Source organism: Hevea brasiliensis, chromosome 17 (assembly GCF_030052815.1).
Source record: "Hevea brasiliensis isolate MT/VB/25A 57/8 chromosome 17, ASM3005281v1, whole genome shotgun sequence".
Lineage (NCBI taxonomy): Eukaryota > Viridiplantae > Streptophyta > Magnoliopsida > Malpighiales > Euphorbiaceae > Hevea > Hevea brasiliensis.
In genome coordinates this window covers 8,601,563-8,628,220 of record NC_079509.1, presented here as the reverse complement: position 1 = coordinate 8,628,220, position 26,658 = coordinate 8,601,563, and the positions used below count along the sequence as shown (strand labels likewise).

The 26,658-nt window shown below is 33.5% G+C and overlaps 2 protein-coding genes and 2 pseudogenes across 3 annotated transcripts; all 4 read right to left on the bottom strand.

The window, feature by feature from the left end:
- Nucleotides 1-701: 701 nt before the first annotated feature.
- LOC110642592 (AP-1 complex subunit mu-2) lies at nucleotides 702-7,569 on the bottom strand. Of its 2 annotated transcripts, XR_002492484.2 has the most exons (12): nucleotides 7,320-7,569; nucleotides 6,906-7,052; nucleotides 6,723-6,785; nucleotides 6,426-6,602; nucleotides 6,237-6,340; nucleotides 3,853-3,960; nucleotides 3,462-3,558; nucleotides 3,134-3,231; nucleotides 1,941-2,082; nucleotides 1,734-1,856; nucleotides 1,220-1,409; nucleotides 867-1,005 (listed from the first exon to the last, which is right to left on the bottom strand). XR_002492484.2 is itself a non-coding variant. In XM_021794692.2 (11 exons), exons 1-11 carry the CDS (start codon nucleotides 7,446-7,448, stop codon nucleotides 907-909), a joined length of 1,287 nt encoding a protein of 428 aa, XP_021650384.2. In that variant the 5' UTR covers nucleotides 7,449-7,569; the 3' UTR covers nucleotides 702-906. The 2 variants fall into 2 exon arrangements, 1 of the variants encoding a protein (XP_021650384.2); XM_021794692.2 differs by lacking the exon at nucleotides 1,220-1,409 and having other exon boundaries at nucleotides 702-1,005.
- A 223-nt stretch (nucleotides 7,570-7,792) lies between these two features.
- LOC131175238 (G-type lectin S-receptor-like serine/threonine-protein kinase SD1-29) lies at nucleotides 7,793-10,408 on the bottom strand (annotated as a pseudogene).
- Nucleotides 10,409-13,052: 2,644 nt separating this feature from the next.
- LOC110642582 (oleosin Cor a 15-like) lies at nucleotides 13,053-13,823 on the bottom strand (annotated as a pseudogene).
- A 7,275-nt stretch (nucleotides 13,824-21,098) lies between these two features.
- On the bottom strand, nucleotides 21,099-23,387 carry LOC110642595 (LOB domain-containing protein 25-like). The gene is made up of 2 exons (XM_021794695.2): nucleotides 23,050-23,387; nucleotides 21,099-22,058 (listed from the first exon to the last, which is right to left on the bottom strand). The coding sequence occupies exon 2, from the start codon at nucleotides 22,050-22,052 to the stop codon at nucleotides 21,492-21,494; it is 561 nt and encodes a 186-aa protein (XP_021650387.1). The 5' UTR covers nucleotides 22,053-22,058; nucleotides 23,050-23,387; the 3' UTR covers nucleotides 21,099-21,491.
- Nucleotides 23,388-26,658: the final 3,271 nt, after the last annotated feature.

The following is a 26,658-nucleotide window of genomic DNA, read 5'->3' as shown; positions in this document are numbered from 1 at the left end:
GCCCTATGATGGTTTCCTAGCCCTAAAAGACCACGAGATTGAGATCGTCAAAGCTCTGCCAAGTTTCACCAGTTTTCGTTCGGTTGTTCCATGGTTTTTGGTGCTGTGTCAATAGCTGCACTTGGATCCTTTTCGGCTTGCTTGACATCTTGGGGTCGACACTTTGTTGAAAAATCGTTTTCATCTGGTGGCTATAGCCATGCATAGCTTCTCTTGAGCTTCATCCGGTGGTCTTCGCCTTCCCTGAGATGAGTTAGCCCTGCAGTTGCTCTTCCCTGGAACTAGATCCCTCTCTCGGGTCGAATCAAAAGCTTAGTTCTCTTCGATTGGGCTGCAGCTTTTTTTCATTAGTTTGGGCTTGGGCTACCAAGTAAAACCTTAGGTTTTTTCCAGGCCCAGGTTCTCCTAGCTATGGACTTTGTGGGCCCTGGACTCTTTTTATTTAGATAGGGTGTGTTGGAACGGACCTTTATATCCGTTATATTTGGATAAAAAAAAAAAAAAAAAGAGCAGCTTATTTACAAAAGAGGAAGAAGACAAAAATATGATATGATACATAGAGACCTTGAGAAGAGCAGCTGTGGATTTTCCAGCAATAAAAACAAGTCCAACTTTATCGAATTTGGCTGTATTCTTGGAGCTGCTCTATTAATTAGGCCGTATTTGTAAGGAGACAACAAGCAAAACACTTCTAAGTAGAATTACACGAAAATTGCATAATCAATTGCTGCATCAAAACAACATTAACACTCCATCGAAATGTTAAGTGAAAAACAAAACAAAGAAACCCTTCAAAGTCACCAAAATTTGGGAGAAGCCTTCACATGGGAATCACTATTATTTGTATACAAGTTCCACTCCTGTGTATGTACCGTGACTGGAAAAGGCAATATAATCAATGAAGCCTCACATTAGTCTTAATTCATATTCACCAGCCATTGTTATGTATCTGACCCACGGTAGAGCCACGTATCCACTTTTCTCAATGATCTTTAGATACCGAACCTACAAAATCCCAGTCACCAATATTGAATTTAAGACTATTTCTCATGCCCAACGACAATACAAACAAAAACCATGTCTACATGAGGTAATATAGACATCATGAATTTAAAAAAAAAAAAAAGAAGAAGAAGAAGAAAAAGAAAATGCATGCATGCCCATGCACACAATAGTGAAATAATGTGCTAATATTGAAAGGGATGTAGTGTGGTGGGACCTCATTGCACTAGCCATCACAACAGGTTGCAATGTGTATCTTAGAAATGCTTTTCCATTCAGTTGTATCATATCAGGCTCCCCATTTTAGCATATTTTACACTCTCTAAAAGGTTGTGACATTGCCATTGGAGTAATAGCCGAATTGTCAAAGTACTTGCTTGCAGCACACATAGTCAGATGCTTGAAAGCTGCTAGAACCCAAAAAAAAAAAAAAGGAAAAAGAAAAGCCTATGAAAACTCCCTTTCTATACAAGATTATGAGACTTGTGCCTTTTCCTCAACATCTGATCTAAATTCATTGCAACAGATAGTGCGGGACACCAATTTTTTAGATCTGAATTATGATTACACCACAACATCCTAAAACCATGGTGATATACTAGTGTGATAAATAAAAAAAGTTGTGTTACCAATTTTTAGATTCAGATAGCGCTCGATAAAGGATTATGTCACCATGGTGAGGCAAAATATGTGCAAGTCTCCTTACAACCGAGAAATACTAAAGCATGTACCTGAATTCCAGAGACAGTAAAATATGGTATCTCAAACTTCACACGGATCGGAGCTTTTCTCTCAGGAGCTGCTTCTTCAGCTGTTATACTAGGGAGACCAAATTCTGCCCTCAACATGTACTCCTAAACAATATAATTTATAGATGAGATTAAAAACTTGGCGGCAGTTTTAAACAGCATTCATGGGACTTGGAAAAGAACTACTACCTTGTTACCAGGAAAAGATTTGATTTTCCAGACCAAAGCATCATTTTCAGGGGCATATGTAGCAGAACCCATTGAAGTCCGGATATTAGGATTTGTAGCATCAGATGGCACAGGCAATTCAATTTCAACGTTAGTTGCAGTACTGTACCAGAAAACAACAAAGGAGTCAAATTCACAAAAGATAATGTTTCTCGCAAGTGAAGTGAATGGAATAAAGAAACCAAGTGCCTTTTTGTGAAGGAACAGCTCAATGTCTCTAGAAATACACACAAAAGAAAAATGAGGATAAGACTAACATTCTGCCCTTGTACACACCCCTAACCCAAAGTAAAATTTTAAAAATTAAAAAAAAAAAATCAGATTCTTTAGGGTTTTAAATCCAACCTAAGATGTCAGATTTTGCCAAGTTCACTGTTTTAGGCAAGGATTTCACCAAAAGTATAATATTCCAGAACTAGCCTTCTGCCTAATTACAAGTTACAATTATTAACTATATAAAGCCACGTTGTGCTCACTCTCATGGCTACATTGTTCCCCAACCTGCCCGATTAATAAAAAAACAAAAAAAAAAAACCCTCCCCAAAAACAATTTGGATTTTGTATGTTTCTGATTATGAAATTCCTCTTTAATTTTTTCATGGAAATATTTTGATTATTTATGAAAATGCTTGCTAAATCCTTTTGGAATCAGAATTCTCTCAAAAGCACAGCCCAAAAAATTGATTGTTTTTTCATTTGGAGGAAATAAGATGCCGCCAGTGATTTTTTGGAAATGCTTTCTCCTTTCAGTGTGTTTTAGCTTTCTTTTTTATCATTATTATTTAAAATAAAAAATAATGTTTATTATTTAAAAAACATAAAAATTAAAATTTTAATTATGATTTTGGGATAGATTGAGCATAAAATAAATTGTCCCAATTTGGATCAAAAGTTAAATTTTGGCCCTCATTAGACATTGGCAAAAAATTCAAGGGCTAAATTTAGCTTTAATCCAATTTTGCTTTTATAAACAACAATGGAATTGTAAATCCCATGGATTTCACATTCCCTGTTTTATAATTCCATGGATTTTAAATTCCCTCCAACCAAACAATGCCTAGTTAACATTCTCCAACATTCATTTTCCAATTGATTCATTTCTCATTTCTGCAACCATATCCGTCATCAGTTTCCCAATGAAAACTGAAACTTACCTTCGCTCCTTAAACTGGCTCCGAGCTTTCACCATTATCTCAATTCGACTTCTAGAATGCCTTTCAACTTGAGCTTCTACCCAAATAAGAGGTTTCACCTGAAACCTTAAAAAGTAGAATGTTAGATGCTTTATATTTGTTTAATAAGCCAAAAAAAATCAACTATTGATGTACAAGGTCAATCCACTAATATACTAGAAGACAATCAAGCATCTATCCCACATGGATCAATATCTGCCCTACCTACCATAGGCAAAAACAAAAGTAACAAGCAAGGAAAAGGAAAGCAGTGGCAGACCATATAAGGTGAATAAAACATAGAACAAACCTGAGTACTAAGCCTATACGTCATCAAATCAAAAGATCCATCAGGTGGTATGAAGGATATCGTCCGATCATTTTCAAATCTAGCTAAACGCACACACCTAACAGAAAGAGGAGGGGAAAAGGAAGATAAAGAGGAAAGGCTAAAAGTCAGTAAATTGAGTAACATTAAGAATACAACAACCCTAGTGTCAATAAAAATATTTTAGCAGGCAGATTCCATCGGATATACATGTGCGTGTGTGTGCACATGCACATATATGTTTAGCACCAAACATATGCTTATATATGCACACATGTCCATGATTGTGTAAGTACATTACTAAGTAAATGTTAAGCACCAAAATCACTAGTAAATTATGAAAATAAAGATAAAAAAGAGTAAGGCAACCTACTGATGGAATTTGATATCATCCAGATCAATAGCTTTCCCTTTTGTTGCTCGACCTTGAGCCTCCAGAAGTACTCTATCATTCAGGCCAAGTTTACATTCAGGCATGCCACTACAAGAAATGATACATGGTTAATTTTAATCCATCACGAAATTTTATTATATAAAAATTACCATAGACAAGAACTTAACTAGCATGGAGAATTTTGGCATGAGCCATCCCTACCACAAACTTAATATATGAGAACATTGGATAATGAATAAATAGGAATTGAGCCATAGTTGAAGCAGTAAAAAATGAATTGACTTCAACTTTTCCTTTGGCTTTTGTCCCGTGTACTCTACTAAACAAGTTCTGATTTCTCACTAAAACTGGAATGTTGTGAATCCTCCTGTTAATAATAAAAATAAAAATTGACTTTGATTTGGATTTATGATACGATTGTTGCTTTGCAAGGTCTTTGTCTTCTATGCAACACAAAACCTTTTGAAAGCAGCGCTTATTCTTACAAGTTGCAACTATGATTTTTGTATTGTATACCAATTTAACGGACTGGCTCAGACAGCCATAATACCAATTCTCTTTCATCTGCAATTTTGTTGGTATTTCATTATATTGTTCTGCCTCTGTCTAACATTTTCCATAATTTGGTAATACTTTTTTTAAGTTAATATTAATATTATATATTTCAATAATTTTGAGTCAAAAGACTATTTTCAACATGAACTCTCAGTACATAAAGTAACCTACAGTGACGATTCTCACCAAATCTTTTGCTTGAAGATAGCATGTTCAATATCAATACCCTTCTCATGATAACATCAAACATATATTGCAGATGAGGATAATGATGTCTTGCTTGAGAAGATATGTTAGATGAGTTAAAGAGCTCCAGAGCAGGTCCAATTTTAAGGTAAATTTCACTAGGGAATTTGAAGATTCCAAGAAAGTATTGCATGATCATTCTTGTGATATCTAAAAGTAAAAGATGGAAACTACTTGATTGCAAACAAATTACTTGTTTTCAAACTCAACTCAACTAAGCCTTTGTCCCAAAAATTTGGAGTTGACTATATGGATTCTCTTTCTCCACTCTAAACGATTTTGGGTTAAATCCTCGGAAATGTGTAATGGTTCTAGGTCATGTTTTACTACTCTCCTCCAAGTCAGTTTAGGTCTACCCCTTCTTTTCTTTCTATTATCTAATCTAATGTGCTCTATTTGTCTAACTGGAGCCTCCGTATGTCTACGCTTCACATGACCAAACCAACTCAATCTCCCTTCTCTCAACTTATCCTCAATTGGCACCACTCCTACATTTTCTCTAATACTCTCGTTACGGACTTTATCTAATTTAATATGGCCACTCATCCACCTTAACATTCTCATCTCCGCAACTCTTATCTTAGACACATACGACTCTTTCAGTGTCCAACACTCACTACCATATAACATGGCCGGTCACATGACTGTACGGTAAAATTTTCCTTTCAACTTGCTTTCAAACAAACATATAAATTTATATGAAGTAGACTTTGATAGATGACTTTATTATGTCTTTTATGCTTTGTTCGCTTGTCCACCAAATTTCCTAGGTCTGCTAGTCTGTCTCTTGTATAATCAAGGATGGTCTATATGCATGACTATATATTCTAAAATGGACAAAATGAAGCTGTAATTTTAGCTTCTAATGAGGATGCGGCTTGGATCTCAATGCATTCTCATTTATGTATATGCTGACAGGGTCATAGATATAATGCCTAGTGATCCTACCACAATGCTCAGGGGTTCTTCCATCTCTTTAACTCATTCACCATTTTCTGCCTGTCCATCAGTATGCAAAATTGCAGCCTTTAACAGTTCATATTCATCTTTTCCTTTTATTTGAAAATTTAACCTCTTTTCTCCTGTTTTAAGCCACATTCAAATTGAAAATTTAACCTCTTTTCTCCTGTTTTAAGCCACATTTAAACCCTGTAAGTTTCTAGAACAGTTATTATTTGAATTAACTATATTACGAATTCCTGAATATCATTATTGTATGACCTCAAGGAATAGGCTCTCCAGAATCCCCTTTTCTCTTTTTCTTACTTTCTTTTTATGTTACATAACATAAATTTTGCAACAGGTTGCATTTGAAGCATCTAACAAGAGATCTATCAACTCAATTGCATTTATAAAGGAATATAAGATATAACATAAGCAACCAGACTACATGAATTGAAGTGTCTAAAATTAATTTTCATATTTGCAAATCTATAGAATGAACTATAGGCCAAACATTGATGAAAAAAAAAATCCCATAAAAAAAGGCAATTAATTCATAAATTCATCCTAAAGGACCTCTGTTCTTCAAATAATTTACTTCAAAGAAAATAGCCACGTACCTCAAGTATGTTCTCATCTTGAGTGCCCCGACAACATCTGAACGTATTATTTGCCCATTGCTGTTGACCAGTATGTTGACACTCTCCACCACATCTAAAAATACCTGATCAAACACAAGAAATACTTCCATAAGATGCCAGCCATTAGCTGAATTCAAAATGAGTAAAATGTGCAAGGAGTCAACCTACTTCATTCTTCTTGTACCGTATCCCTTCACTTCGCCAGGACACAGCATTTGTTACAGCCATTGGAGGTCGCTGAGCAACTTCCATCCTATAAGCATCAGTCTTGATGAACTCACTAAGAATCTTTGCTTCAGTATATTGAGGGAAACCAAAGTCCATGATTTCATCAAGCAACTCATACTGTCAAAACGCATAAGACATCATTAAAAAAAGAAAAAGAATAAAAAATCATCTATTCTCCGACAAATATTTTCATTTTCCCCCATTTTCAAGCACATGAAAGAGTTGTTTGTAGCTCACCACAACCACAAAGTTATCTCTCAAAGATTCCTCTTCTAACACTTCAAAATAATGCTTAAACACCTGCATGCAGTTGTTCAGACCATCAAAAACTAAAATCATATACACCCTAGAATTATACTATTGCAACATAACCCAAGAGTAAAATGTTAAATCATTAGGGAGAGAGAAAAAAGCGTTTACATCAACTACACGGTGAAGAAAGAGAAGAAGGCTGGCAGCATTACAATTCTGCCTAGATGCAGTCATCAAGTAAACATTGTTGTGCTGTATAAACAAGTAAGTCACTCCATTGTCATAGACCACTGGATCCTGAGACTGTGGATCACCCTGCAACCAGATCAAACCAAAATCAAACAGCTAAACTCAGTATTTGAACAACGCCTTTCTCCAAACCATAACTATTGAAAAGAAAAAAACAAATAAATCAAAGTAAAGATCGCAACACATTTATGCAGAACGCAAATCTCCATATATCAAATTGAAGCACAATTCTACATAACAGAAGGCTTTTCATTAATCAACAAACTCAAAAACCAAAAGAGCTTAGGCAATAGCTCATCAAAAGAATAGAGGTGTATAGAGAGGGGAGTGGACCTCCTTCTCGATGAGCTTGGTGAAGAAGCGCTCAGCCTGAACAGCAGAGACGTCGCCGCGATAGTCGCGCCAAATCAAGACACGGCCTTTGATATCGAGAAGAAAAAGCGCCGAGGCGGCGCCAGCCATCGATGGAAGGAATCGAATTTGCAGATATGAATCAGCGACTGTGTTTTGCAACAGGTCAGAATTGAAAATGAATGAATCCAAGCGAAGAATGATCTGTTGGCTTGGATGTATAAAGAAAAAAAATGAACAAATTAAGAATCGAGAATGATAAAGAATACGGTGGTCAGGTCTTGGACCACAGCTGTGAGCCCGTGAGTGGGCTTTCTTCCTCTTAGATTGGGCCGGCTTGAGCCCATACATTTAAAACAAAATAAAAAATTATTGGTGCAATTTAAACATAGTCTGTAGCAATGCCAAATGCAAAATCTTTGGACAAAAAATTCTTTTAGAACCAATACCAATCAAACAGTTATAAATAGTCGAATGCCTTTGCTCTGAGTCCCTGATCAAGTAGAATGCTGCTCGTTTTTATGTCCCGGTGAACATACCCTGCCTTTGTGTGCTCTTGCATTCCATGAAATGGCGGTGTAACCTGAGAGCTGCTAATTTCAGAACCTCGTGGAAGTAATAGGCTAGAACATGTAGCTGTACTCTTTTAACTCCTCCTAATGAGTGCAATGGGAGTCCTTTGCCAGATAATCTACCCTCACATCAATAAGTATTTTTGTTGTTTCTAACTCATCATTTCCAGGAAACCCTTTCTTCCTTCTGTACGTTATTCTTGTGAATCTCACGTTCCTAATGAATGTCTGCATTTTCATGTTAATCATGTGTAACTGTTTAAACAGAATCGAGCCTTCTTAGTACTTATAATGCTGTCTTACACTGTTTTTTTTCCCCCTTATTGAGAATTTTTGTCAGTGCATTCTTGAAAACAAAGAAGAAGAAGCATCCATCAATCATTACCTTTTAGCAGAGGGTCATGAAGATGATCACTGAGTGATCCATTCTGAATAAATTCATACACCAAGGTGATTTTTTACCACCTTAATGTGATGTTTCTCGCACAATACTTTGAGCTCTGTATAGAATTCATTTGATCTGCTGGATTTCATTTTCTACATTACAACTTCCTGTTATCAGATTTGGCATCTGAGGATATACTTTGTTTCAAATAAATATAGACAGTTGGGGTTAAATAATGAACTTGTTATTGAAAATGATGAGATATCATAGCCATTCTTTCAAAAAACAAAATTACACACTCCCATATCCACCCTTTCTGATTTTCATGCTTAGATCGAAGTTACTTGTGGCTTTATCAATCTCATTTACACTATATACAACTGGTCTCAGATTCAAAGGTGAAATCTGCACCGTGAAATTTTTGCTTCACGTAAGCTACCATTTATACATTGTTCCAAGCATTTCTTTCCCTTTTCAAAATGGAAAGATATTGCAACCTTGATATAATTGAAGCAAATTTTTTGGAAAAAAAAATACAGACTAACAACATTCTATTTAGATACTGAGCAGAAAATTAATTCACTTCATTTACAAAATTCAACACCATTAAACCACAGAATAATCACTAATCATTTAAAGATTAATCTTATCATGTATGGCTACCCTCGCTTTTCTGTCTCGAATTCCATTCTTCTACTTGGGAATGAATAAAACCTGTACATTTATGTAACCAGGATTTTGAGTCAATCTTCCATTTAAACCCTGAATTCCAATTAGTTTTGCTGATAGAATCTCTTGAACTGTATATGTCACTATCTCTTGAGACTGTAGTTGAATGCACCCAAATAGGTGCAGGCTGATCATATCTCCAGCAACAAATAGCTCCTCTTCATTTGCAACTTTCCAAGCTTGGCCACTATAGAGCAGCGCTGTGATATTCATGAATGCGTCGCCGCTTGTACTCTATAAGAGGCGTCATAGAAGTAAATTCGGGCGCCATTTACATCTTTTCAAGGAACAGATACAAGATTGTCCTCTTTGACGCCATAAGTGAAGGGTTTAATGTTGGATGTGTTCAGTGAGTAGAAAGAGGCTATTTGATCTATGGTAAATCCTTCAGAGATGTGATGTGAGTAGGAATTAGTATGAATTTGTTCAGAGCAACTAAAAGGGTACATGAGGCTTGCCTTGGTCAGCACATTGAAGGAGAGAATATTAGTAAAGACAGTAGCTAAGAGAAGGAAGAAGAGAGGGTGGTGGTGACTTTGGGAAGCAATCTTTATCGCGGAAAATCAATAAGAGGGGATGAATGATACAAACTTTTGTGGTTTTTACCCTTGTGAGTATCTTTTTTAGGATATCAACTCAACTCAATTAAGACTTTATCTCAAAAAATTTAGCTTCGGCTATATGGATTCGCTTTGTCCACTCTAAACGATTTTGGGGTTAAATGTGTAATGCCTGTAGTATAATAATGCTTATAGGTCATGTTATACTACTCTCTTCTCCAAGTCAATTTAGATCTACCCCTTTTTTTTCTTTCTATCCTCTAACCTACTGACCTAATATGCTCTACTTGCCTTCTTTCTATCCTCTAACCTACTGACCTAATATGCTCTACTTGCCTAACTGGAGGCTCCATATGTCTATGCTTCACATGACCAAATGAGCATAAAATGATAGATACTGATTTTTCATTATTTCAGTTAAATATTTTCCATTATCAAATTAATGCTCATTAAATTGGATTTTATGATGCATAGGAGTTCTAGATTGAGTTGAATTTTTGCTTGTTTTCTCCCCCAGACTTGAAACCTTTGTTAACAAGGTAGCATGTTGACCTTGTCTTATACCTGATGCTTTAAATGCTAAGAAAGTCAAATGTCTTCTAATGTCTGGAAAGAAACATATGCATACTCACATCTAAGCTTACACAAATTAGATGATGATAAACTATCTAATATGCTGATATTTTAATAACTTGGGAAGGTGCTGAGTCTGAGAGTTGGCAGCAGCAGCATCTCAGTGTTCTGATTGATAAATGAAGGGATCAATTTCAAACATTACATTACAAACAGAGATGCCATTGTTGCTCGCGCACACTCTTCTCCCATGTCACTAACTTGTTCATTTCTCTTATTATATAAGCAGAAATCGCACTCCCATTCTATCTGCTTTGTCTTTACCCTTCATTTTCAGGCAGTGTCTCAATGTACTTGAAACTTCATTAGTGGACTGTATTTATAACTTGTACTTCCTTCCCATAATTAACAAGTATTGATGAGTTCCTTTTTTTTTCCCGTTCTCATCTTCCTGTTCTGTTCTTTGCAGTGTAAGCTTTTTTGTATTGATCTATTTGAAAGGAAATGGAAGAATTAAAATGCCAGGTAAATGACAAATAGACAAGCATTATTACAGAATTTGTAAGGATTAAGCTAGAAGCTTTTAGCTTTCAACAGCAGTGACAGTTCTCTCAGAATGATGATTTGGTTTGGCAAGTTATGAGATTGGCCCCATTAAAAGCATGACATATCCCCATCCAATAAACAGTTTAATCTCTTTTCGTTTTCAAAAATAGTAATTTTTGCAGTACACTAATTTCATCCTTTTTTGTGTATAACCATGCAGAACTGACACTAATTTCACCCTTTTTTGTGTATAACCATGCAGAACTGACACTTTATCGTTACTGGAAAACTAAAATTTGTCAGACCAGCAAAACTTGTTGCTTTAGCCTTCAGGTACCCAAGTTTCAGTTCAGGCAGTGGTGCTACTTTACTAAACAAACCACCATTCTTTTCAGTAGCAACCGATTGTATGGGCCAACTCTTTTTCAGAAACTGATATGAAACAGATACTGTTGAAACATGAAGTTCATTTTATTTTTGTGGGTATATCCAGGGAAGTGTGATTGAACCTGCAACCATTGCAGGTCAGGGGGTGGCTTGCAGCCATTAAGCTGTCCCTCTACCAATCATCATCATCTAGTTCTTATCCTGATGATTGAAGTACATCCAGAATAACAATATTACTTTAGATTGACTTCTTGTGTAGTATTTTTCAGATGATTAAATTACTTTAGAAATGCATCTCTTAGTTTTGATAATAATATATTTCTCAATATAGGCATACATTAAATCTCTCAACAATTATACAGATTATAGTACCTTTTTGACTTATTTTATTATCGGTAAATTACTATTATGTCCTTAGATTGTCAAAATTAACTATTTACTCTCCATTTTTTTAAAATGTAATTAAAATATATTTTATAAAATCAAATTCTTTAATTTTTTTGTAAAAAAAGTTAGTAAATATTTATAATGTTTAGTCCTGGTAATATAAATATCCATACTGTTTAGTCTCTATAATTTTAACTATTTATATTTTTTTTAATTCTTATTATTAAAGTTAAAATAAGTTGATTAATTTTTTTTTTATATAAAAATCTAACAAAATAATTTAAAAAGTTTGATTTTACAAAATACAATAAGGTTTTAATTAAGTTTTAAAGAAATAAGGACTAAATAATTAATTTTAACAAATTATAGAGAGTTGATAATAATTTATCATTTTATTATTATAAAATTATTTATCTATTTATTAATTTGTTTATGAACTGATTCACAATAATAATAATAATAATAATAATAATAATAATAATAATAATAATAATAATAATAATAATAATAATGTTTATGAAATGAATTGTCCGATTATTGAGCACCCATAATTAGAAGATTAGGATGGGAGCCCCTTGTTTATAAATTATGATGGCATGGTACGCTATAAATATTGGGCAACTTATTTTTCATTGGGAAATAATTTGAACTCGACAAAAGTCTTATTTAATATTGAAATTCTGAGGTTAAAAAAATATTTTTAAAAAGTATTATTTTAATTATTAAAAAACAAAAAATTCTTTTAAGTAAAATATATTCAATTTAATTTTAAATTAAATTTTAATAATCTTTAATAATATATTTAAAAATATATTTTTTTTCCTTAACAGTTTAATAATAATAATAATAATAATAATATCAAGCTGATTTAGTCAAATAGAAGATAGTGATGAACCTTTTTTTATTTATGATTAAAGTATCAAAATTAAGTTTTTTTTTAGTGACTTTAAGAATACATTCCTTTATATTGTCTTAATTAATATATTTAGAATAAATAATTTTTTCAATAAAATTAAATTTTATTTATAAAAAATTTATTTTACCAACCCAACTAATTTTGTTGAACACGATTAGCCCTTATGTTGCTCCCTAGTTTGTCTTTTGAAAATAATTTTCCAAAGACTCATCACAATAGTCGATCAACAATGCATACTTTGATAAATTATTAGAAGGGATGAAAACGAATAATATACTCACGATAATTTCTCTGTAATTTTAATATTTGAACTCGTATGTAAATTTAATTAATATTTTTAATATTTTAATTTATCTCAAATTTATTTAAAATTCGTGTTAAATAATAAATATTATTATTATTATTATTTAAAATCTTAACTTAAATAATACCAAAAATTGCCATCTCTAATCTATGATCCGCTCAAAATAAAATTTATTTGCTTAATAAAAAGGGATATATACCCAAAATCTGAATAAAAAAGACTATACACAAAATTTTTCCTAGTCTTTCTACGACGACTGTCTTATTACATAATTGTCATAATTGTCTTATTACAACGACAATTCCCATTGCCATGAATAATTACATTCCGCCACCATCTTGATCTGTTGGGAATTATTAGGCCCGGCCCTTGACAGTCTGGCCCATCTCTCTATCCTTCTGGCCCATTTGACCCGTCTTCTGTTGCGCTCGCCGCTTTTCCTGTTCCATCTGCGGCGGCGGTTTGCCCCTCATCTCCCGAAAATAGTTTGCCATCAACGACAGGGAAGAAAGTGCAGGGATCCCAAAAGCACCAGACGCCAAGAACCCCACGACCGCTAGGCCAATGAAGAAGGTTGCACCAGAACTGGGCTACAAATCTCGAAAACTGGGGTCGAAACAGCCAACACAATGAGCGTCGCAATCCTGCAAGGAAGAGGAGGGTGCTACAGAGAGGTAACAGGGCGGCCACCGCTAAGTTGAAGGACCACCCTTTTCAGGAAGAACGCCTTTGAAGCCTTTCATACCGGGCCTTTACTTTTGCTGTTGATGGTCAGCTATGGAAGCTTAGTTAATTAGGTAGTATAAGCTTTTCTGGGAAAGTACAGAAAAGTTGGAGAATCGCAGAGAGAAATGGTGCAGAAGGACAAAGAGGTGGAGGTTGAGTTTAAGGAGACGGAGAGATAAACACGTGAAGGCAGTGTTTTATAGAGTAGGAGAAGAAATTATTTAGTGCAGCCAGTGCATATGTATTATCTACCATAATCACGTTAGCTTGGAGATTAGAGTTAGAGAGTTGCATGAGGATTGAGGAATGTCTCTTATATAGGTACATGTTTGAGGATTTGCTTTGACATTTCTTGCCTCTATATTGTTCATTCCATCGTAGCTCGAATTTTCGTCCACCATTGCAGCTGGAGTTAAGTAAAATCAAATCGAACTAAGCCATTTTTGGTCCAGCAATGTACCAATATGAAAGAATTAAGTCGATGTAAGGACTTAATTTTATTATAAATTATAGTTATAAATACTAATAAAACTTATATGAAAATATCAGGCAGTAAGATTATTTTCAATAAAAATTTTAAATTTTTAAGCGGATATGGGGTAAATTTGTTTTTGCCTGGTTTATTATCCAATCAATCAAAATGGTGCCAAAAAAGGATTTGGGGTCTCTCTCTAAGTGAATTTTGTATGTATGGAAAATAGTATTAAGAAAACGCACTAAATATCAATTTCATTGATACGTAAAAATAATTATATATTAAGCTTACAATTAAATAATTAAATGGTTGGTTTAATATATGCATTTAGTTTTTTTTTTTTTAAATCCAAAAATGGAGGTCAAGAAGATCCAGTCATAAACTGGATATATGCGGCAGTTTTTCTTCCCTTTGAACCTTAAGTTATTTTGAGCTTACCCATTAATTTTTGATCGCCAGAAAACATTATATTCTGGACGAAATCTAAAAATGACATGTATATGGTATACGATATTATTTAGCGAGGTCTCTTCATAGTGCCACTGTACCACATCTTCTGCTGGAAACTTATACGTAACCTCATCAGAGTGGTTTATATCACTAGCTAGCAAGCTGCGAGTTGAGGACATCCAGCAGGTTGTCATCGTGGAGAAAACAAAATTATATAATTGTGCGGGTTAATTTTAACAACCCTCTTTGAACTTATATAATTACAACCCTACAATCTTTCAATTTAAAAATGTAACATAAAACCCTCTCAACTTTCTAAATTTACACAGTAAAATCCTCTAACCTCCAATTATCGATTTTTCAGTTAAACAATAGTTTCAGTGTAACACTTAGTTATCATTCCTCTTTCCTCTCTCAAATCATGTGTAAATTGAATCCTTTTAATCTCTGTAAAAAAAAAAAAGAATTTCTCATGTGTAGATAGAATAATTTTATACTTGCACAATAAATGAAAGAAAATTGTTAACTAAGCATCACACCAGATTTATTCATGTTAACATTTAATTAGAAAATCAGTAATTAAAAATGAGAGAAATTTTACTATACAAAATTTTAAAGTTGAAAGGTTTTATGTTACATTTTAAAATTGAAATGCTATAATATTATAATCATATAAGTTTAGGGGCATTTATTAAAATTTATACTAATTGTGCGTTGATGCATCAAGATCCTAGGTTGGTTGTTGTCGAGGCTGCCAGACTCTATGCTAAATTACAAATTTCTTCACCTGTTTCGCGTAGGGAAGACATGGATGTAGATGACCAAGGCTGAAAACCTCCTTTATCTCACTCATTGAAATTTAACGTTGGTTTTGCCTTGTGTTTGAGTACAAGTTTGGTTCAGCAGCAAAAAAAGTCTCTGGCCTTGTTGAAGTTGCAATGGCGAAAGGGTTTAGCAATGCTCTATCGTTTACAGGTTGCGTCGTGATTTTGGTGTCAAGCAGGTTTGTCTGGGAAACTGATTGCTGGGCCATGTAGTTTGCTCTAACTGATACATCTTGTGGCAAGTCTCCTCTCCATTAAATGGTTGATGATAGCAGTTCATTTACTTGCCAAGTTTGCATCAGATCAGAGTTTTGAGTTTGTAATGAAGGAGGTTGTCCTCCTTATGTCCTTTCTGCTGTTTTGAACAATTTGCTTACACTTTTAATTAATTAAAAGTTAACTGAAATTGAAATAAAAAAAGAGTTATCAAAATTATAATCAACCTAAATCGACCGATGCAGTCGGATTCATGGCCTAGGATGCCATGGCCCAGAACTGGAGGGCATAATTTGCATGACATAAATGCCTAATTTTTCAAGTTAGGGACTTAGGGGGGCCATCCCTCTCTCCGTCATGGAGTAATTGGATGGTGGAAAATGTATAGCCCCAGGGCTAGCCTCGGTTTCCGCTCCCTGTTGCTTTACTTTAGGGCATGTGATGGTACTAGAGAATTGGCCATGCCCTATCCATCTGCCTGCACGGCCTACTAATGGTTTCGTCTGGGTTTTGGCCATGCTAATTGCTGAGGACTTGGGTAGCTTTTGGGCATTTTTGTTTTCTAATGGCATACTATACAAGCTAAAGCAGGATAAGCAATCTCATTAGAAATCGTTATTATCTGTTTGGACCATCATCGGTTTGCTATGTGTAAAATTTACTGAATATATAAAATAATTTATATGTCTGGGCTGGTTTTCCCATGTGGTTGAACTAAATAAATTTTTTTTAAAGTAAAAATTTTATTAATTAGAAAGTCCAAAGAAAAATTTAATATGAGAATATCTAATTAATTCAGGCTATGGGATCAATTTCAATACACCCAAAACTAAAATGTATTAACAATCGAGGTCCAAAACTAAGACCAAACCAGAATAATTCAAAAAAACCAATGCAAATAGACCCAAAACCTGAATAATTCCATAATTTAACATCCCTATATCTGCAACACTTCTATATTAAAAGATTCGATTCTGAAATCAAATCATTCATACTTATAATAGTGCAATCTCACAAGTCAATGAAAAAAAGGAAGTAATATTCCATTTCTAACAAATGCTGAAGATATCATATTATACAGAATGAAAATGGGTAATAATATAATAATAAAGATGATGCTAAATCAATTGTGATAGTCATTTTCATCAAGTAAAAATCTGGCCATATTATATTGTAAATGAACACTTTCTGCGCATATATATGATTAGAGCAGGTATTAGATCTTTCCCCTTAAAATACTTTTTAGAGTGTACAACTCTTGCAACAACTAGATATTCTTATTCTCTCCATATATATTATTACGTACATTTGGACTGTTCAATATCTTCAGATTATATAAGATATAGATGGACAATCACAATCTCCAATTTCCTAAAGACAGAATATATGAATCAAGAAAGTGTCTTAAACCCGTAATCCTCTATTAATTTATACTCACGCCCATGGAAACTATCATTCCCATCATCATTGGTGATCTGACAAAATAAACACTTTTTATAAAGCCATATTTTTAAAAATTATCATTATTATTGCTTTATTACTTAGCCACGCTAATCAGATTCTAGAACGCGTGCCATGCGGCGTGCATATGCTTTGTTCCAAATACCTACGGTAAAAGCTTTCTATACGCCTATGCTTCGCTTTGCTTCAGCTTTTGCACTCAACTTGTAATGCTCATTAAAATAATAATAATAATTTAATAAATTCAAGAAGCACAAAAGCATACCCGTTAGATTTGGGTGAGGATGCGCTTTGGGGGCTAAAGTTGGATACGTATCCTGTATCCGAAGATGGGCAACATGATTAGTTTAGCATTTGATCAAAGTTTAGGGATGGCAAAAACTTTTTAATCTGATCCCACTTATTTCGATCTTATTATTTTTTCTGAACTCTATTTTTATTTTAATTTATATTTTTCTAATTCTTGTAACTTACTTATCCCGAATAGTAATATATTTTTATTAATTTGACATTCAATATATATTTAAGGAAAAAAAAGTTTTAATGATTTGGTAATTCAAACTTAATATGTGTTTGTATATGTATATCAAAATGAATTTTATAATAGTTAAATTAAATATTTAAATTTGTGTATTCATTATATATACTTTTATTAATTTTATACAAATTATTATATAAATATTTAATTTGATAATCATAAAACTCAATTTCTATATGAAATTTAGCTTACATCAAAGTTAAAATTGGATTAAGTTACACAGACCCATGGAAATCGGATTCTAAAAATACAGTGTCGTTTTGTGGTAGTTTTATTTTGAAAGAAAAAAAAAAAAAAAAACAATCTTTACATAGAAGATGACTCCAAACCACTAAAAATCTCCGATTCATATATTTAAAAAATAAAATAAAATAAAAATCAATAATATGATTGTGAAAGATTGAATGTTATTCTATGAGTCGCTTACCGTACCAAGTGCTAGAGGGAAAACAGAAATTTGCAAGACAGAGATGTCATAGTGTTGAATCGGGCCAATTGGACTGATCGAACTGGTCAGACCGTAAATCAATCTTAAATTTGATCCCACCTGAACCACCAAACAACTATTACTATCCTGATATGGATGTGAACGACTCAAATTTTAACGTAAATATTAAAATTCCTTGTTATGTATTGGATAAGTTAATATTACAAATATTTTTGTACTGTATTTTAATAATTGTAAGCCAAAGATATATTCGCATTCGAAGTGTACACACATAAATTCCTATTTCTGTCAGCTTTAAATATATAATTTTTTGAGGAAATTAATTATTTCACCAACATTGTATTTGACATAAAATAGCAAGTTAATTATTAATTACCACATATATAATTATAGTTATATTTTTATTTAAAAAAATTGCTTGTTAATTATTTTTTTAACTCATTATTAGGTAATTATTATTTTGTGGAACTCATTTGCGTATATAAACCTTATTTATTATCCTACATAAAATAGTCAAGTAATATATAATATCTCGGCCACACGGGTAATATATATATATATATATATATATATATATATATATATATATATATATATATATATATATATATATATATATATGTTAATCAGAAAATTAGAGGATATTAAACATAAGTTTTTTGCAAGATTTTAAGTACAAGATTAAGCCAGAATCGTGACTTTTCATATATACGTGAAATTGTCCCCTTACCCTCAAAAGCACAGATTATGGGAAGTAAATTTGGTTATTCTTCATGTTTCAAAATGAAACCTTGTTCTTAGTATAAATAATACATATTTTTTTATTTCAAAACTATAATTTTATAAAAATTAGTTCAATTAATTCATTTTTATCCATTCTCATTTTTAAAAGAAAAGAATTTAATTCTTTTTAACTTAAAAAATTTAGATATAATTACGTAAAAATTTCAATTGAATTATTTTTTTTATAAATGAATTATTTTAAAAGAATCCATTATTTTCATTGATCACTTGAATTAAAGTCATTTTGTCTATATCACGTGATGAAAATATATAATGAGTGGTAACTGGTAAGTGAAAGAATTTTATACAATCGTTAGGAAATATTTTGACAATTAATTATAATGAAATTAATATATGATCTACCATAATTGCTATAACAAAGTGTTGCATATGCAATAATTGTATTCTAAAATTTTTCTAACATTGAAGACTTGTGTGTGTGAAAGAAGAAAACAAGCAACAATATTATTAAAAAAAAAAAAAAACACAAATGATGCAATCCAAAATCCCAGGAGGAGGAAGAACACAAGCACAAGAATTTTTATTCCTCTATTTTAAAAGAAAAATAAGAAGATAGGACCCGCACATCCTGTTAGGATAGCTTGTCCTATCTCAAACCTGCCATTTTCACCTGCTCTTTGCTTCTTTCTCACGTCTTTGCAGTTTTGCAGAGAGAAAGATTGATAGGTTTGATGGATTCTGAATCGCAAACTGTTGCATTCTTTACGCTTGAAAAAGCTTAAAAATAACCCCAGAAAAGCCTTACTTCTCCCCACACTGACTTGCCCTTCTGATCCAACAGTACATACATCACACCCACCCCTTAATTAACCCCTCTTCCCTCGATCCATCATCCATTTCTATATAAACACACACATTCCAAATTAATTAGATTTGGTGCCCCAAATTCCAAAACTTCCAAGAAAGATAAAGATAAGGGTTTGGCGATCTCGAGAAAGTGGTGGCTGATAAGGAGGCGATGAATTGGAGGAAAACAGACGTTCCTTTTTTCCATACTGTAACTGCGAAACCCAAATCCAGAAACGACTGAGAGAGAGAGAGAGAGAGAGAGAGAGAGAGAGAGAAGGACAGTTTAACTTTTCTTGATTTTTATGAGTGTTACAGTGTTTATATATATGTGCCACAGCGAAAGAAGATATGCAAAAATAGTGCTTCATCAGTTCATGTGTGGAGCTAAGGGAGACTGACAAAAAGTGGAGTAGAAACAGAAGAGACGGTCGTGTTTAGTGATGCGAGCTCTGTACTGCTACATTAGAACGACACATAAATGAAGGTTTGTATTTTTTTTCTTATGAGGAAGAAAGTAAGAAAGAAAAAGAAAGGAATGAAAAGAATTAGACAGTCGAAGAAAACAAGGAAATTCGAAAGTCTTCTCACACTCAGACCACACATAACTCTTTCTCCTTCTTCCCTGTTATGAACATTAATTGTTTGGATTTCAACAAAATGGTAGCTTGGACCCCTTTTTTCTTCATATATGCTGTACATATGCTGATTGCTGATCCTCGATGACTGTTTTTAAGTGCAATTTCAAACCCTAACCCTAAATCTTCTGGGTTTAATTGCACCCTTCTATATTTTCTTTAAAAAAAGAATAATGGGCACATCATCCAAATCTTTTTGTTGATTTTTTGGACAGTATCTTCATATACACATTAAAGGAAGAAATTGATCAAGCTACAAAAAGAAAAGTTGCGACTTAGAGCTCACGAGTGAAGGACAAAAGTGTGAGTGTGAGAGAGAGAGAGAGAGAGAGAGAGAGAGAGAGAGAGAGCTGAGGCACTGTTTTGTCTAGCAAATGTTGTGGATGATAGCATTAGTGAAGGGGTTCGGAGAAACAAAAGCTGAAAACCCTCTTACATGGAAGAACAGCTACTTTTGTGAGTCGGATCCAATGAGGGGCAGCTACTTTTTTGTGAATCGGATCCAATGAGGGGCAAAAAATTGTGACTTACTGTTTTGGATATTTTTGCAACCATAGCAAATGAGAGGTGAGCCTGGTTTTTCATCGCAAGCTCTACATGGACCTGTACAAATTTAAACCAACAGATTTTCACACTGTGCCCTTTTCTTTAATTATCTGAAAATTACAGAGCTTCAGCTAGCATAGGTAAAAACTTTTCAAAAAAGAGCAATATATAATGCTCAAAAATAAACTTGACAAGCTCATATAGTGTTTAAAAATCTAATCCTATGATCTTATTATATGTAGAAAAATATTGTTAATTGGGGGCCTAATGAAAATTATAAGAAAAAGTTTGATGAGTTATAGGTGCAATTTGGAGTTGAATTTGGATGTATCTTTAATCTGGGTCTTCTTGAAATATTGTATGGGAAAAAAAGTAGTTGAATAAAATTTTTGAGAATGCAAATAAAGTGGTCCTCAAGAACAAATTAAGAATAAATATAGTATAAAGGAGGACTATATAAGATGTAGAGATGTAGACTTAGGCTAGAGAATCCTCTTTAAAACTTAGAATAATGTTAAATCATTTATTCTTAAGCATAAACAATGACACAGAATTAGCAACTCACCACATGCACATGCCTAGAGTTGCTCTAATGACAGCAAAAGGTTCAGCAGCCACACACTAGCTAATTAATCAAGCTCTACAGCCTTATTTAGGTCCCAAATGCCATGCTAAAAATACCTCGTTGGGTTTCAGCAGGATCTGTATAATTACCAAACCGACCAAATAAACTTACCACGCAATGAACTTAATTAAGTGTTCTAGCTAAAGAGTCCATGTGAGGCTACCTAGCTAGAAACCTTATAATACCATACCAAGAGAAAGTTCCAGCAGGTGATGCGCTGGGGTAGCTAGAAATCATTCATTTGATTTCTCACTAGATTCACATGTTGCCTTCTCCTCCTCCTTCATTGATACCCCCAGTGGGGTTATCATTCCAAGGAAAATTATAATGAAGAGGCATACTGCCAGAAGGTTGATAGAAACCTCCTTCATTACCAATTCTGCTATTAAACTGATCACCGGGCCTTTGACGAGGAGCCATATGCTGAATTGAACTTGTCACTGGCGGTGCAGGCAATGCGGTTGGGATTTCATTGCAAGCATAGCGGATCAGATCAGCATTGGCAGCATCAAGTTCCTTCTGGAGCCTTTGAACCTGTCTCTGGAGGAATGAGATGGCACCTACACACCCATAAACTGGGTCCCTTACTCGTGCCTCGGCTTCATAGGCAAGGGAATTCACTGCATCCTCTCTCTGGTGTGGGAGAAGCTCATTCAGGAGCTTGGTCACATTACTAGCTCCAAAGATCTTGTGGACATTTGCAAATTTTTGAGGCTCCTCTGGTGGGAAGTAAGGTGCAAAAATGCAGCCAGGCAGGCATTTCCTCCTTAAGAACTTGCAGGCAGCACAGGGAGAATTGTATGAGCTGGATGATGCCATTTTTCTCTGAACAAGGAGAGTATTGTGCAGTAACCCCATCAATCTTTTTGTAAGCTTTCCTCAAATTTAAACTATTATTAGACTGCTTATTCCTCTTTTTGTTTTTTTTTTCTGCTTGTCCTCAATTTTCAGATTTTTAGAAAGATTGTTATTGCTTAGCCTGTTAAAGAATATTTGCAGTTCCTTTAGTTTCTTTTCTTGCATATTCAGTTTCTTTCCCACCACCTCACTGTCTTAAGTACTCATCAAGACTCCTACAATATGATTCTGCTTAGTAATGAAGCTTGAGCAGAAGCCATCCTATATTATCTCTATAAGCTTCAAAAGTTCAAGCACCCATTTGAGAAAATCTCTACTTTATCTTCTCTCTCTCTCTCTCTCTCTCTCTCTCTCACACACACACACACACACAAATGTTTGAGACACACACACGCATAAATACTGAAATCTAGGAATTAATTGCCATTTTCTTGTTTTTCGCAGCTAGTTAACTACCCCTAAACTGCTCTTTCAGTCATGCTTTCTTCCCTTATTCTTTTACCTCCCTATTTAAGTTCTGAAAGACAATTACACTTTACCCTCACAAGTCACAACCCAGCACTGCCTTCTGCATGTCTCCCCTTAATTTATTTTCCAATTTGTCTTTTCTATAATCCATTAACTCTCGCATAAATATATACTTTCTCCACACATACTATGCACATAAATTAGAAAGAATTAATCTGCATGAGGGATTAAAAACTGAAAATATCCTTCTGAAATTTGTTCTTGAACATGGGATCTGAATAGTGCAATTCACCGTAATTGTGAGTTTATATTTCTTTATATCTTTTTTTTTATATCTTTTTTTATTGTACATGGACACAGCAAAGCCCTAAATCCGAGGCTTTAACCCAGAGGGCTCTAGTGTCTCTTAGCCTTTAGCTTACCCAGAAACAACAAAAACAGAAAAGAATTATTAGCATAGTAAAGGAATAAAGAAGCTACATATATTTACCTGTTTGTGATCTAGGTTTCTTTGATCAGATGAATAAAAAGAGAAGTATTTTTTTTTTTTTTCCCCTGAAGAGCTCTCTTTCAAGAGCTATATGTCCTTTGTTCCTTCCCAAGATAACGTAGCCTTAGCCAATGAAAGGGAGAGCTTCACGGATTGATGACAGGAGAATCCTCAAAGAGGAAACCCTAATTGGAGAAGAGAGAGAATGAGAGAAGAGACTTGCAAATTCAGTAACAAAAGTAACTAGGGGAGGAAGAAGGCAAAGAGCGTTTAGTGGATGGAGAAGAAATGGAGGCAAAAGACAAAGGCGATAAATGGAAGGTACACTATAAAGAATGGCTATGACCATGCATCTAATAATAATATCAGGGATGTGGGGATGCCTCCCATTTTTCATTCCACTATATCTCTAATTCTCATGCACTATATGGCAATTCTTATATTATTCTCCTAACATAAGGATAAACAACTATTAAACTTGGATTCCCTCACAGTTTATACAACATAAACATCATACATCATGCTATTTTGATTAGAACATTTAATTGTAAGTAAATTATTGCAATTTCCCTCAAAATAATTTGCACTTTAATTCAGATTACTTTGTCATCATTTATAATCATACTAACATAAAATTTTAATTGTGATGAATTTTGAATTTAACAATTCAGATTAATTAGATGGACATAAACTATCATGTTATTCATCACTGACATAGGAAGATCCCAATCCATGTTAAGAAAATTTATCTTTTCGTTGCAACATAATAAGGTTTTATGATTAAAGTAAATATAACAAAAAGGGAAGTATAATAACAATAATAATACTAAAATGTTTAGGTTGGGTGTACTTAAATTGGTTTGCCAGCCTGAGTTAGCTGGATGTTTCCATGTTAAATTTTTCTTAAATATTATTAATAAAATTTTGATCATAAAAAAAATTCAAAATATTGAATGGTTCATCAATGGAATAATCATAAAATTGCTGACTTTAGATATTAATTATATTGAAGAAAAAAAATATATATATATAGATGTATTATATACGTCAGCTTATAAAATGCATTATATACGTCATTTTGGATAGCCCTAATTCCTATCCACTATGGACAAAAAGAAAATTGGGCAATCATTTTTTTTTAACTAAAATATCCCACATAATGCATGGTAATACACAAATAATATATAAGTAGGAGAATAAATTTCTTTCTTTAGACACCCAAAATATAAGCAATTTTCTTTAGATCATCATTACATAATTAATTACCACTATTTATCTATTTTAATAATTAGATATTTACAATTAATACGAGACTAATTGATTAGAAAGTGTGTGTAAACTGATTCTAATGTGCCTGCAGGAGATGGTACTGAAACCATTCAATATTTTATTAATCGTAGCAGTTGGATATATAATTGCCTAATCAGATTACTATCGTTCGTGTGGCATTTGCGGTTAACCAGTAAATGTACTTATCTGATCTTCTGTGAATTTTCATCGATATCCATCTTTGTATTTATATCCTGAATTCTCGTCTCAGTAAAAGTGCCTTCAGTAAACACTGGCACTGGACCTGCGGCTAGCAGGTTATTAATAAATCAGCTTTAGAATAAATTATGTAACTTCCAGTGTAAGTCGAGTATGGTAACTAATGCTGAAGATAGAAACACTTCCATGTGCATATGTAATAACCATATGGATCATTTTAAATACTGATCAACATGAGAAACAGATTTCTGCTATACATAGTGAAATTTTTGGGTTAATTGCACCAATCGTCCTTGAATTTAGGGTCTTTTTATTTTCGTCCCTAAACTTCAATTTCTTAAAATAAAATCACCTAACTTAAGTTTTATTTAAAAAAAAAAAAGGTCACTTTCACCTGTAATAACAGGTTTTCCACTAAATGTTGAAACTTTCCCTTTAAAGTCTTTCCCCACTTTGTAATCAACGATGAAATGGGATTCTGTGGTGGCATAGATTTCTTCTCTGCTCCTCTTGGGGAAGTTATAGCTGATTCGCAAATTAAGCCAGAGCATACTATGGAGGATGATTATCTCGATGAGGAGATTGCTTCTTTTCAGAGATGGACAAAATAGTAATTTTATTTTTTTGAACTAGTAAACCTGCTATTGCAGGTAAGAGTGACTTTTCTTGAAATAAAACTTAATTGACTGATTTTATTTTAAGAAATTGAAGTTTAGGGACAAAAATGAAAATGACCCTAAGTTCAAGGACGATTGGTGCAATTTAACCTGAAATTTTTATATTATTACTACTTAATATTGAGCTAATTAGATCAATAGCTTTTAAAGCTAAAACACTTCACTCATTCTTTAAAAAAAAAATTATTTGGAAATATGTTTAATTATAAGCTAATGAATTCATATATGTCCAACATGACTTAGAAGCATTGCACATTTGTAAGGAGTGGAGAAAGAGAATCCATATAGTCAACTCCAATAAATTTTTGGGATAAAAATTTAGTTGAGTATAAGCTAATGAATTCTAAGTAGTAAATAAAATTCATTCTATAGGAAAAAAATTTGTTGAGGTCAATCATTTCAAGCATAGTTCTGGAAGAAGCAGGACCCTCAAGGTAGAACGCCTTGGGAAAGAGACCACTGCGAAAACAAACTGTGCTTCATGAGACATATATATATGCTTCTCCCAAGTGTAGGTGAACAGGTTAAATACAGTGGCCCTAGATAGTGTTGTAGGGTTGCTATCACGAATCGGTCGATATTAAGCCATGGACATGACTACACGATTGTGACTTCCATGTATGACGCCATTGAATAATTTTGAAGATATTCATAGCTTTAAGGTCCCGCTCCTCCATTATGCCATCACTTGCTGTTGTTGGACTAGGTTATCCTGTTTCTTAGTATAGTGGTAATTTGGTAAAGCACCATCAAAGCCCTTTTATCAACCAATTTTCTTTGAAGGATGTTGATTATTGTTATTTATTCTGTTTATCATTTAATTTTTAAGATTTTGTTATCCTACTTGATGTGAGTGATTGATATGCTAATAATTCATGATTAGAATTTTGCGCTGAAAATCCATTGGTCGGTGAAGTTAAATTATAACAAATAAAATCATCTCATGTCAAGTGTAATGATAAAAGTGATATAAAATAAGTAGGAAAGCAGAATTATATAAGTGAACCTTATTGCCTTGCTGACTAATTAAGATGAATAAGTAAGAAAGTTTGAGTAGAGAATTATGATGGGAAATAAAGATAATTATTAATTATACATAATTTATGAGGAATTATGCATTGGTATATATAGAGAGAGAAAATAGAACAAAGAAAGGGTAGCTAGAGAGCATAGCTAGGTGAAGAATAATAGGGGAGAAGGTGTAGACTCTCAGTAAGTGGGGTAATGGGAAGGATAGATGAATGTAGTCGTTCGTCCCTTCTAGTTCCCCGACCATTCTTCGCTGGTCCCTGTCCTGATGAGTGTCCTCTCTTCTCCTCGCTACCCCCACCTCTCCTTCCCCAGGATAAGCATTTTTAATCCCCATGTGTCCGTGTGTATGTGTAGGCCAATCATGAGAAAGTGAAAGAGAGAACACATTATGCAATTGCATGCTACTATAATA